Here is a 12,410-nt window from a genome sequence, read left to right on the forward strand (position 1 = left end):
CTTAGAATGGAATGAAAGGTAAGTATCTTCACTTGTGGGAAACAGTTGAAAGAATATTTTGAGACAAATGTTATAGCTTTAAATGTTTATATGAAAGAAGAAGGAAGAGGAAGGGGACCATGAAGAAGAAGAAAGATGAAAACCAATGAGCTCAACATTCAACTCAAATAATTACAAAAATAAAATAGAGTAATATAGAAACCCACAGAAAGTAGAAGTATATCAATAATAAGAACAGAAATTGATACACTAGAAAACAAGGAAATAATAGAATAAATAAACCAAAAGCTGGTTCTTTGAAAAGACTAGTAAAATAGGCAAATCATCAGACAAGTTTGATCCAGAAAAAAAAGGAAGAAGGTATTAATAATATAAAGAATGAAGATGAGGACACAACTACAGAGATAGTGGAGGATTTTTTTAAACATTATATGACAAAATTTTTATGACAAATTTGAAAAATTACAAAAAATGAACAATTTCCTAGAAAAATATAACTCACCAAAACTGATTAAAGAAGAAATTAAAAACCTGAAAATACCTACGTTATGGGTTGAACTGTGTCCTCCCAAAAAGATATGTTCAAGTCCTAACCCCCAGTGCCGCAGAACGTGACCTTATTTGGAAAACTGGCCTTTGAGGATGTAGTTAGTTAGGATGAGGTCATACTGGAATGCAGTGGGCCCCTAATCCAATGTCTGGTGTCCTCATAAGAAGACGGCCACGTGAAGACACAGAGACAGGGAGAAGCCAGGTGAACACGGAGGTGGAGATTGGAGTGATGCACGAATAAGCCAAGGAACAAGGATCGAGGGCCATCACCAAAAGCCAGGAGAGAGACGTGGAAGAGATGCTTCCTCAGAGCCTCCGGAAAGAATCCACCCTGCTGACACCTTGATCTCAGACCTACGGCCTCCACAACTGTGAGAGAATCAATGGCTGCAGGTGTAGACTGCCCAGTTTATGGTACTTTGTTATGGCAACCCTAGGAAACGCATGTAACCAATAACCATTAGAGAGACTGAAAGATAGTTTAAAATCTACACACACACAGTAATCCATTTCAGCCTCCTCATCACATGGACAAGTACTGAAGCCCTGAGAGGTTTCCTCTTCAGATTCCCCAGGAAGCTGATGGTGGAGATGGTGTGGTAGTGATGGGTAGGGTGGCATGTGGGCAACAGAAAGTCAGTAGACAAGTCCCAAGTACTCTAGTGCCAACACCGTGCTCTGAACTGGGACCATCAGCACCGTGCACTTTCCATAGGCTTGTCTCTTCTTTCCAGGTACATAAAGGTGATGGAAAATTAATTCTCTACCCCAGTGAGAAAGTCTTCCAAATTCTCTTTCCTGACGGATCAGGCCAGATATAGTATCCACTGGAGAACGGGTATACTCATATTGACACATATGGCACCTAAAATGTCTGTGATTCGGGGTTGAGGCATGTGTTTTACTGAGGCCTGTGTCCTCCAAAGGGCTCTGCCTTGTCCAGGGGTCCCAAGGGACTGCTTGTGCCTTAACCATCTCCCAGTTACCCATCAGGAAACCTGGCTATGCTTGTCCTCAGCACGAAAGAGACAGTGTTCACATACATCATTCTGGAAGACAGTAAAGAAAAGTATGTTCGGGCTCTTGTCAGCAGCTCTGGCCATGCCACCTTCTATGATGAAAACAGAGAAATCCGGTAAGCTTGGGTCATGAGTCCCAAACCATCCTCCCCATGCAGAGGCAGTGTGGTTAAGGTTTGACTCCCAGTCTACACAGCCTTCCCCCTCACTGGGTAAGTCTGTGTCTTTATTCCCTTGTGAATTCATTCATCCGACTCACACATGTTGGAAACGGGGAGATGGGTATCATGATGGACCAGTAAGACAAGTCCTTGACCTCAGAGAAGGCACACTGTCCTTATTGCACCATTGCTTCCCCATGGGTGAAAGAGCAACCACACACTCACAGCGACCGCTCCTACTGGCTTCCTCTCCTCTGCACTTCTTGAGAGTCGAACCTCATGAGAATTACCTTGGAAAGACCCAGTTCTGGGGGCCTCGGAGAAGAGGGTGTGGTAAGTGTTTTGGGGACACATGTATTGTACACAAAAATGCAGCTTCTAAATATTTTATTGTACCCGAACTTCATTTTAAGTTCCCATTTCTGGTAATGGGGGGAAACTTCATCCTAGTGATTCAAAGTAATTCAGTCACTTCAAAATTTTTCTCCATCTCTCTGGGGTGAGCACACTCTCTTTTCAGGATTTCCTCCTCCCCTTCCATTCTAAGTGGTCATGGAGAGGGAAATGCATATTACCTTGGATCAACTTTATACTTTCTTTCTTCTTGGTAGTCAAAGCCCAATTTTTTTTTTTAATTGATTTTTATTTTTTCCTTTTTCTCCCCAAAGCCCCCCGGTACATAGTTGTATATTCTTCGATGTGGGTCCTTCTAGTTGTGGCATGTGGGACGCTGCCTCAGCGTGGTTTGATGAGCAGTGTCATGTCCGCGCCCAGGATTCGAACCAACGAAACACTGGGACGCCTGCAGCGGAGCGCGCGAACTTAACCGCTCGGCCACGGGGCCAGCCCCCCAATTTTTTTTTTTTCTAATTCCAAAAAGTATTCTCGGTCTCCAGGCATTGATTTTTAAGACTGTTTTCTTAAATATTCTTTGAGTTTCTTCAACGTCATTTCCTAGTTGACTACTTGTTCTCAGAGATATTTGTCCTCCGTGAGGGCCCTTTGTGTAGAAGATGATGTCTGAAAGGTAGAAGAAGGTACTAGATGGCAGAAGCACCAGGAGCGGGGCAAGAAACTCAGTTAATTGTCTCAAGCGATATCTGGCTACATATAGTGAGTCTCCTTTCCTGCTCACGCTTAATTTTAGGGCCAGGAGAGAGACCTTGGGGAAATCTACTGATAAGGAAACTTAGGCTCAGAGAATATGATGGCTCACTTGCCCTGAGCCATACATAAAGCTACAGGCAAGTAGTTTTATGACATCTTGTCTCAGCCTAAAATAAAGCGTTTTTTAAAAATTATCAAAGTATGCAAGAGACACCCCATCTTATCCCTGAATCTCAAGCCGTTAAAACCCAAGGGGCAGGATGATGCTCAGAGCTGGGGAAGGGCTGACTCCTACCCTCAAGCTTCTCACTCAGTTGGTCTGGGGTAGGGCTGAAGGTCTTCATTCTTTGAAAGCTTCCCAGATGATCGTGTGGGTCAGCTGGCTGTGGGAGCCCAGGTCAGCATGCCCTCCACTGCCCCGTCTGTGGCACTCACTCAGGGTCTTAAGATAAAGACAGGAGACTGAGAGAATCCATCTGTGCCCTCATCAAAATCCACAGAGAGCTACCCCCAGTCCGCAGTCCTCCCCTCTGGTCAGGAGTGGATGGCTGTTGCGCTGACACCCCAGACGGTTGCTGGGATTCCAGGAAAGCCTCAACTTCTTGAGGAAATGAGCCCAGATGTCCTGTCCTGGCAGACGGCAGTGACCAGTGGTTCAATCTCTCTTCCCCAGAGCAGCTTTGCTTCCAGGCCTCATAGCCTCTTCATGGTCCAGGGGCCCCTAACTTCTCAGCTCCCATCTCTCTCCTTGAGACCTGCTGTCTTTCTTCTTGCCTTGGAAGTTTTTCCGAAACTGTACTCACCACTTCATGACCAGTGGGTTTTCAAGAGCGAGAGGCATACTGGTGGCTTTCCCTTCCAACCCGGAGCTCCTCCACCACTGGAGAAAATGGGGGCAGCTTAGAACTAGGAGCCTGTCCAGTGCTGAAAGCAAACCAGTTAGGCTCAGAGTGGGCCTCACAAATCTCGACAAATGGCCCATGCAGCATCCTGTCTACAGGGCTGTGGGTCAAGGCCAAGGACACCCCCAGGGAGACCTCACTGGCCTGCCCCTCTGCCCTCCCACCAGGCAGCCCCTGCCTTTCCCTCCTTGCTCCCCAGCTGCCCCCACAGCAGGAGAGCCCCCAACTCCTATCCCCACAGTGTCACTGTCATTTTTTTCTTGCCGTTCCTTCCTGGTGCTGGACAAGCCTGCTCAATGGCAGAAGAGAAGAGCTCCTGCCCCTCATTCCCCTGGCAGGCCCTGGCCCCTCTGCCCACAGGCCTGCTGCTCGCTTGCTCTCAGCAGCCTCTCCACCTCAACTGTAAACAGTTAGTTGCCAAACCTTTCTGTACTGTCTCCCCCAAGGGCAATTTCGTCTTACCTGGGTCGTGCTCTAGTTTGGCTTAAACCAAAGGAAGATGGCTCTACTGATGGCATTTCAGGCAACGGAGACCTGGATGAGAGAGGGACTGTCCCTGTGTACGTTCCCCTAAACCCCCAAAAGTCATACCGCAGGGCAGAATGGGCTCCCCCACCCCCGAGCTGGTTCCTTCCCCAGGGGCAGTGACACCAGAGAAAAACGTGATCCCATAGCAGAAGGACTTGGTGCCTGAGGCAATTCATCGTCAGAACTGGAGTCCTGCTGTCACTGGGAGAATGGTTTTGTGGAAAAGACCCTCCAGGTCATTTGGGAGCACCAAGCTGCTCCACCAGGGCCCGCAGACCCTAATCCCGGCCAGAAATTTCCATGGCTGCTCCCCGAGTTCCAGCCCCATGTCCGCGCTGACAGAGGGCTCCTCCATTGCACCACAGGCCCTGGGAAGGATCCCGAGCCAAGCTGTTTCAAGCACTGGACATTCCCTGGGTCCTTTTTGATTTCCGTCTCCTCGGGGAAGGCAGAAGGCACAGCTGGAGCTTGCTGGGTGTGTGGAAACTAAACCCCAGCATCACTCCCAACCTCCAGGCCTCACACGGGAGGAATCTCAGACCAGGCTTCCCACCAGGCTTCAGGGGTCCCACACGATAGGGGCCCCAGACCGGCCTGAACTTGGGTCCCTGGTGGGTGGGTTCCACCTGTTCCACAGTTTGGGGTCTTTACACCCCTGAGGAGGATCTTTCAGATTCAGACATTTCTGGGTGTTCTACACCCCCTTTTCCTGAGGGAGCCTTAGCTCAGAGACGGTCCCCTGGGCAGGGGCGGACCTCTGACACGGGGGAGAGGGAGGGCCTAGTGTGAGAACTCTGATGGGAGCCATTTAACGGGTTAGAAGCTGGCAGGGATCCGCTCCCCTGCAGAGTGAGAGAAGATTCTGCTCCCTCCCCTCCTCTCCATCGATGATAATAAGAAAATTCTAATGTTGCCAAGTTATTGCTATGTGTGGGCATTTAATCTTCACAACAGCCCTATGAATAAAGTACTATTATTATCTGCATTTTCCAGTTAGAACTGAAGCATAGAGAGCCTAAGTGACTGGCCCAAGGTCACGCAGCTTACAAGCGTCAGAGCTGGGCTTAGAACCTAGAGATCCTGGCTCCAGAGCCCAGGTTTTTAATTTGTGTTCGTGCTTGCAGCCTCTTGTCTAAGTAGAGGAATGAGTTTGGACAGGCTGCAGCCCGATGGTGAAGGGACTTAGGAGTTGGCACTTTGTTCCATGGGCAATGGGGACAGCAGGAGAATCTAGGATTTGGGAGTGACTAGGAGGTTCCCCTTATTGGAGGTGAACAAGGCTACCCTTCGCTGACCTACAAGGCCCCTGAACAGCCCGGGCGAGACCTGGTCCATGGCCCGAGTGATCCAGGCTCCCCAAACCTTCCTTCTGACTAGCCCGGGTCTCAGATTCTCTTCCCCTCTGCATTCGATCCCCGAGGGAAGTCACTGCCCCAACAGCACAGAGTCTGGGGAGAGCCCTGGTGGGGTTCAAAAAGCAGAAGCCAGGGCCAGAGAGACATGGTGGGTTTGAAACACCAAGAAAGAACAGCTCAGAGGAGAGTGGGGCCTGGGCTGGATGAAGGAGAAACCCATCCGCCCTCACTCATCTGACTCCTGGTTACCTGGGAGCCAGGCACAGCTCTGGGCAGCAGGATTTCATCAGGGAACGCTGCCCGCCGGGACCACACTTGCCTTTCCATTTTAGCGGCGGTGAACAGATGATAAACAAGTACAGCCAATTGTCATGATTTGCAGTAGTTATCAATGTATAGAGTTGCTGTGAACGCTTAATGAGCAAATACTGAACTCACTGCTCCCGGGGAAATAGGTACATTTATATGTACATGGAGTCACGGACATGCACAGAGTAGTGAAAATTTTGAGTCTCTTAATGCACACACTCCCGGCTAAGGCTAAACAAGGCCACATGCCACCTTCTGGCTTCAGCTCCTACAGAGGTGACCAGAGGATGGAGATGGGAGGGAGCAGGGCAGCATAGTGCAAGAAGCTCCAGCTCTGGGGCCAGTTGGAATCTTCCACGATTTGTTGTTTTTAGGCTTTAAGATTATCTATGTTGGAGAGATATAGACATATATACGTCAGTATCCATTAACTAACTCTGTGTTTGAGGTGATGTTATAGAACCTAACTACCACGGATAACAAGAATCAACTGCATATAGCAGTAAATTATAAGGAGGAAAATAACAAGGGACGAGATGGTGACTCATATAGGGAATCGGAGGGACTGGTCAGGACAGGGCTTCTCTGAGGAGGCAGCATTTAAGCTGAGACCTGACAGGTAAGCGGAGCCAGCCATGCCATGCAGGGTGGGAAGACCATTCCAGGCAGAGGGAACAGCATAGCAAAGCCGTGACGAGGTAAAGAGCTCGTGTGACCCAGGGACTGAAAGGAGAGAATGGGGGCACAAGAGGAGACTGAACATGGACACGGTCAGGGCTGAAGAAGTTCCAATATGGTTCACCCTCCATACTGGAACTCCCACCTGCCAAGCCCCTATCAGCCTCTTTGTGAGCCAGAGAGGAAGGAGGGAGGGAGAGGAGGGGCAGGCCTGAGTGGCCACAGAGAGGCTCTGCCCCTTAGCCCCAGGGCCAAGCGCTGTGGCTGCCTGATGCCTTCTTGCTCTAGGTTGAACCTGAGCCAAACCCTGTGCTACTACTTCCCACAAAACAAACGCCAGTTGGCCTGGAACTGGTGGGATCTGGGCCTCCACGTCCACGCACCCCCGTTCCGGTCCATCTCTTTGAAAATCAACCGGTACATCAAGGTACAAATAAGGAGCCAGGAAAAGATCATCTTCCACTTCATCTACCCAAAGAAGCACGTTTGCTTGAACCTGGGTACCAAGTACAAGGTAAGGTCTCAACTCCCCATAGCCTCGCCAGGCAGGTGCCCACCTGCACACAGGCCACTGCCTGCGGAGACCAGTCCATGCCCCCCGCCTCTGGGCCACATTCTGCATCATTCCAACGCATAGGAAAACAAGGCTGCCTTCATTAACCATTCACAAAGGCGTTCATTTAGCTTCCAAGCACAGTGAGATTTGGCTCTGAGGAAACTGACAGCCTCAAAGAGCTCGACCATGAGCAGGACCAAAAAAACAAAGATGTCAACATGCGTTATGTCACCTGACACTCACAACAGCCCTGTCAGATGGCAGGGCCAGAAACAAGGGGGAAATCTGGGTCCCCAGCCCTGCCATTGGTGTCCTCTTCTCTCCTCTCCAGACACACTCATCTCAAAACAAATGACCCCCTGGATGTTTGAGGGGCACTGCCTAGTCCAGACAAGAAAGTAGTAGCCGTGATTCTCAGTCAGGGCTGCCGTGACAAATTACCACTAACGCGGGGCTTAAAACAATAGGGATCGTTTCTCTCACAATTCTGAGGCCGGAAGTCTGAAATCAAGGTGTCAGTTGGGCCACACCCTCCAAAGGCTCTAAGGGAAAATGCCTCCCCAGCTTCGGGGCTCCGAGCATTCCTTGGCTTGTGGCAGCATCTCTCCCATCTCTGCCTCTATCTTCTCGTGGCCTTCTCCTCTGTGTCTCTCTGTGTATCAAATCTCCCTCTTACAAGGACCCCAGACATTGGATTTAGGGCTCACCCTAAGTCCAGGATGACCTCAGCCAAGACCCTATTTCCAAATATGGTCACATTCACAGGTACTGGGGATTAGGCCTTGGACATATCTTTTGGGCGCCACAATTCAACCCACTACAATGGTGAATGTGGATGCAGGAGTTCTGATTGTGAGAGCCAAGAGGATGGGCTCCTGGGACGCTTCCCGGGGACCAGAGTCAAGGAGAGGATTAAGGGTGTCCTTGGCCCCCACTGAGACCTACACAAGACCCTGTTCTTGTTCCTGCTCCCCTTCCCCATTCCCTGGAAGGCTCCACTTACACCCCCAACAGAGAGGCATTCGAGCCCTCGCAAAGCAGGACTGTGTGAGGAGACGGACAGACGGACATGTCTCCCAGGAGGCAAGGCAGATGGAGAAGTAGGTTGATGGAGGAAGCAGCCAAACAGCAGACTCTGGCAAAATTAAGCTGTATGAATAGTATTTGGGAGGAGAGGAGGGAGTGTGGTAGGTTTAGGGTGACCAACCACCCCAGTTTGTCCAGGACTGAGGGGTTTTCCAGAACATGAGACTTTGAGTGCTAAAACTGGGAGAGTTCCAAGCAGATTCGGAGGGCTGGTCACCCTAGGTCCCCTTGCCTGACAAGGCCTACAATTCTACGGGCTTGATAATGACGTCCCAACCTCCTTACCCACTCCTGGATTTCCCAGAGCAGCCAACCTCTGCTTACACTCGACTGTCCGCAAGTTGTCCACTCTTCCCCTGCCCAGCGGTGACAAGCTAAGGGGGCAGCTGGGGTGGAGAGGGCGTGAAGAGCTGCCCCACTGGCCTTCGAGTGATGGTGGGGTTCCACCAAGGCAGGAGGGCCAGGAAAGGAAGTCAGTGCTCAGAAAGGGATGGTGAAGGGCTGGCGTGGGCAGAGAGCCCCGGGAATCTGTGTCAGTGGAGGGTGGGCCCCAAATGAAGCAAATCAGAACAAATGGAAGCAGTCAGAGTCAAAGGAGGGAGAGAAGAGCCGGGCACAGCGTCAGCAGGGTCTGCCCAGGCCAGGCAGCTGGGGCGCGCTGGGAAGAACCACGCTGTTCCACGCCTCTCCACTTCCTGTGCAATACCAGGCAGGCCTCTTGCTCTCTCGGAGCCCGTTGTCGTCTGTAAAATGGACACAACGTTGTTGTAAGGCTTAAATAAGACACTGTGTGTGAAAACATTTCATAAGCTGGATACCTCATAGAAATAGAACATAGTGGTATTACCCATTAGTATTTCCCCCTCCAGGAGACCCTCTGCTTGGCCTTTTGTAGGCTGCAAACCGAGGCAGGAGTTGGCCTAGAGGTGGCCTCACTGGGGCAATACCTCATCCTGACAAAACCCAGACACAGTCCGGGGAGCCTGAGCTGGAAGAGGGGCATGCGCTAGACACTGCAGTCTCCCAGCTGCCCTAGGGCCTCAGTCTACCCCGTGATTGCGAATCCATGGGGAGAAGGCGGACGCCCCCGGCAGGGCACAGCCTTTGGAAGGCGGGCCTCACCAGGGCCCAGGAGCTGGCAACCCTTTGGTTTGGGGTCAGGCTGGGATGTGGCCTCTGCTCACATCACCACAGCCCATGTGGCCACAGGCACAGGCCACGTGAGTGTGTGAGAGGAAGCAGCAGATGGTTGCCAGTGGCTGGGCTGGGAGCACAGATTTGCTGTGGAAACTGAAGTTTCCAGGGAATACTTGGTTCTGGCCACAGGGGCCCCATCCAGGGGTGGGGGAGCTGGGTGTCTGCGCGGCACTGACCTTCACCCAGCCTTCGATGAATTCCCACAGTTCATAAGCCCGGAGTTCCTGAGTGAAATGAAGAAGAAAGAAATCCTGGAGATGGAGTTCGGTTCAACGGCTCAGAAGATCCGGATCCTTCTGAGAAAAATGAGTAAGATCCTGAATTTCCTGACCGTTTCTGACTTGGAAGACTTCATAGAGGCCACCAAGACCTTGCTAGAGGAGCACAAGAGTCTGAGGAGGACATCTTACGTCTCAGGCACCAGATCATCCTGGGGCTTCTCCAGCATCTGCAGGCTGTCTCAGGAAGGTGGAGTCATCAGGAGCTTGAAGGAAAACGCCTAGGGCCCTGCTTTTGTCTTTTGAGAGCTGGTTTGTAACTTGGGACCTGTCACAGTTCCTTGGTTTGAAGGAAAAAAAAATGTTTTGGGGAGGCTGACAGAAGCTGTGGCTGGGCACAAAAAAACTTAATCATCAGCCCTGACCTGACAGCATGAGAAGCAAGTCGTTTCAGTAGGCAATACATGTCGACACCTGCCCTGCTGGCTTCTGCTGGTCACTTGAATGCAGGAGCTCTTTTGCGGCCTCCCTGTCCTTGGGTTGACGCAGGACACACATTGTCTCAGAGCCCAGCTCCACCAGTTGTTGGCTGTGTGGCCTTGGGCCAATAGCTTTGTGTCTGGTTCCTCATCTGTAAGGTGGGTCTAGAAATAGTAAGCTGGGAGGCTCTCACTAGCCCTGACCTCATCACTGACTCCCTCTCCTCCTCCCCTGCCAGGGCAGAGAGACCCAGACAGCAAACCCACACCAGCCTGCAGCAGGTCCCCAACCAGGAACCGGCCGGAAGCCCTGAAGGACCCACCCTAAACCCACTCCACTAGCGGGAACCCCTTTGATCACTGGTAACAGTCAGCAACTCACGTAGGTAAAGCAAAATGCGCACTGCATAGTCTGGATGGAAGAGGCAGCTGGTCTCAGAAAGGACTGGAGCCTGGGAGGCCTTCAGAAGCCAAGAGGATTTTCGTTCTCATCTTTGTGACACTCGTCTTGTTCTGAAGACGTGTTTCTTATGCATCTCAGTTCATGTGGCTGTGTCCCCTGTTCTCTCTCCAAAAATCCCAATGGTCTCTGATTGGCCGGGCTTGAGCAGGAGGCCGCCCTTGGTGCAGTCCAGCATAGTAAGGGAGGGGGCCATGATGTCTTGTAAACATAGCTCCTAATTGATGCCTGAGCATGGGGAAGGGCAGTAGTTTCTAGAAAAGAGAGACTCAAGAGCTGGGCAGCCCCCAATAGTGTGCCTATTATATATCCCTGGGACACCACAAATGTCCCAGGATGACCTCAGCTGCAACCTAAGCCAAGACAGTGTAAGAAACAGCTTCTTCCCACTCAGCCTAGCAATTAGCCATTCCCTGCTGTGAGCAGTCACACCCGAGCCCCACCTTCGTGGCCCTGCTCTCCTGTTGAGCTCACCCTACATTCACCAAAGTCTTGGTATCACCCCAAACCACAACAGCTGAGCAGCTGAGGGGAGCTCAAGTACAGCTGGCAGTGGCGAGCATTACACAGTTGCCTCCACTATGTGATTGCCACACCTTGTTGGGGAATAGTGTCACCAGCTAGAACAACAGTTACTCTGTTGCCAGGTTACGAGCTGTGATTGACACAGAGGACCTCTGGAGGAGCAGGCCCTCACAGGCAGCCTCAGAGCTGCGGCATGCCTTGTTGGTTCTGCACTCTGCTCAGTGTGCGTGGAGCCCCTTTCCTTACCAGGCACTAGAGACAGAACCTCCTGTGTCCATCTCGGCAACAAACGAGTCTTCCCAGGCTTGTGGCCATGTCCCAGAGCCAGCCCTGAAGTTTCTCCCACTAGAATAGGAGGCAGTCTGCTGTGGAACTGAAGGCGCGTGTGCTCTGGGACCAGCCAGCTGTGGGCTGAGGTCTTGGCACCACCTAGCTGTGGGACCTTGGACGAGGTCGTGAGCCCCTCTGTGACTCAGTTTCCTCAACTATAGTAGGAGGACAGTCTCAGAACACACCTCACTTACTATGTGAGGACTAAAGGAGAAAGCGTCAGTAAAGCGCTCACACCGTGCTTAACGGATGCGGGCCCTTCAATTATTATCCTGCCAGTTCCTCGCCTACGTTTTCCTCCTTTCACAAAACCTGAAAACAGGATTCCATTAACGCAAAGGTTGACATCAGGTGGCCTTGCAGAGGCATTTTATTTGGTCAGCCCCTTGTTTTAAAATATTTTGTTTCCGACATTTAAAAGACAACAGGTTTCATCTAGAAATATGGATGTCCAGCTTCTCTTGTAACTGCTGCTCTGTGCCAGTGTTATCGACGTCTGCACAGAGTACCACAGCACTCAGGGACTGTTTTCCTAAGGAAAAGTGAATCACCGCACAGACTGTGACAGAAGTAATGGAAATAGCTAACCAGATGGCCAGGAACTATAAAAATCCAGCTCCCACACTCCTATGTGAGTTTCCCAGGGCTGCTGTAACAAAGGTCAACAGACTGGGAGGCTAAAGCAACAGAAGTTTATTGTCTCACAGTTCTGGAAGCTAGAAGTCCAAGATCAAGGGCTTCCCTCTGAAGGTACTAAGGAAGGATGTGCTCCAGGTCCCTCTTGCAGCTTCTGGTAGTTCCCTGGCTTGTAGCAGCATAACGTTAGGCTTTACATGGTGTTCTCCCTGTATGCGTGTCTCTGTGTCAAACCTCCCCTTTTTATATGGACACCAGTTATATTGAATTAGGGGCCCACCAACTCCAGTATGTCCTCATCTTAACAAATTA

General features: G+C 50.9%; 1 protein-coding gene and 1 long non-coding RNA gene across 8 annotated transcripts in view; one reads left to right on the forward strand and one right to left on the reverse strand.

Annotated features, from left to right (window-relative positions):
* ERICH6B (glutamate rich 6B) overlaps positions 1-10,146 on the forward strand; it is a 64,258-nt gene extending 54,112 nt beyond the window's left edge. For all 7 annotated transcript variants that reach the window (XM_070578285.1, XM_070578289.1, XM_070578287.1 and 4 more), the window contains 4 exons: positions 1,287-1,372; positions 1,535-1,687; positions 6,900-7,125; positions 9,657-10,146. In XM_070578285.1, coding sequence (XP_070434386.1) covers positions 1,287-1,372; positions 1,535-1,687; positions 6,900-7,125; positions 9,657-9,953 — 762 coding nt within the window. In that variant the 3' untranslated portion in view covers positions 9,954-10,146. The remainder of the gene's footprint in view (positions 1-1,286; positions 1,373-1,534; positions 1,688-6,899; positions 7,126-9,656) is intronic.
* On the reverse strand, positions 6,069-9,902 carry LOC139076344 (uncharacterized). Its single transcript, XR_011527847.1, has 2 exons — positions 9,627-9,902; positions 6,069-8,996 (listed from the first exon to the last, which is right to left on the reverse strand). It is a non-coding gene; the product is annotated as an uncharacterized lncRNA (long non-coding RNA).
* Positions 10,147-12,410: the final 2,264 nt, after the last annotated feature.

This window comes from Equus przewalskii, chromosome 16 (assembly GCF_037783145.1).
Source record: "Equus przewalskii isolate Varuska chromosome 16, EquPr2, whole genome shotgun sequence".
In the NCBI taxonomy this organism is placed as follows: Eukaryota; Metazoa; Chordata; class Mammalia; order Perissodactyla; family Equidae; genus Equus; species Equus przewalskii.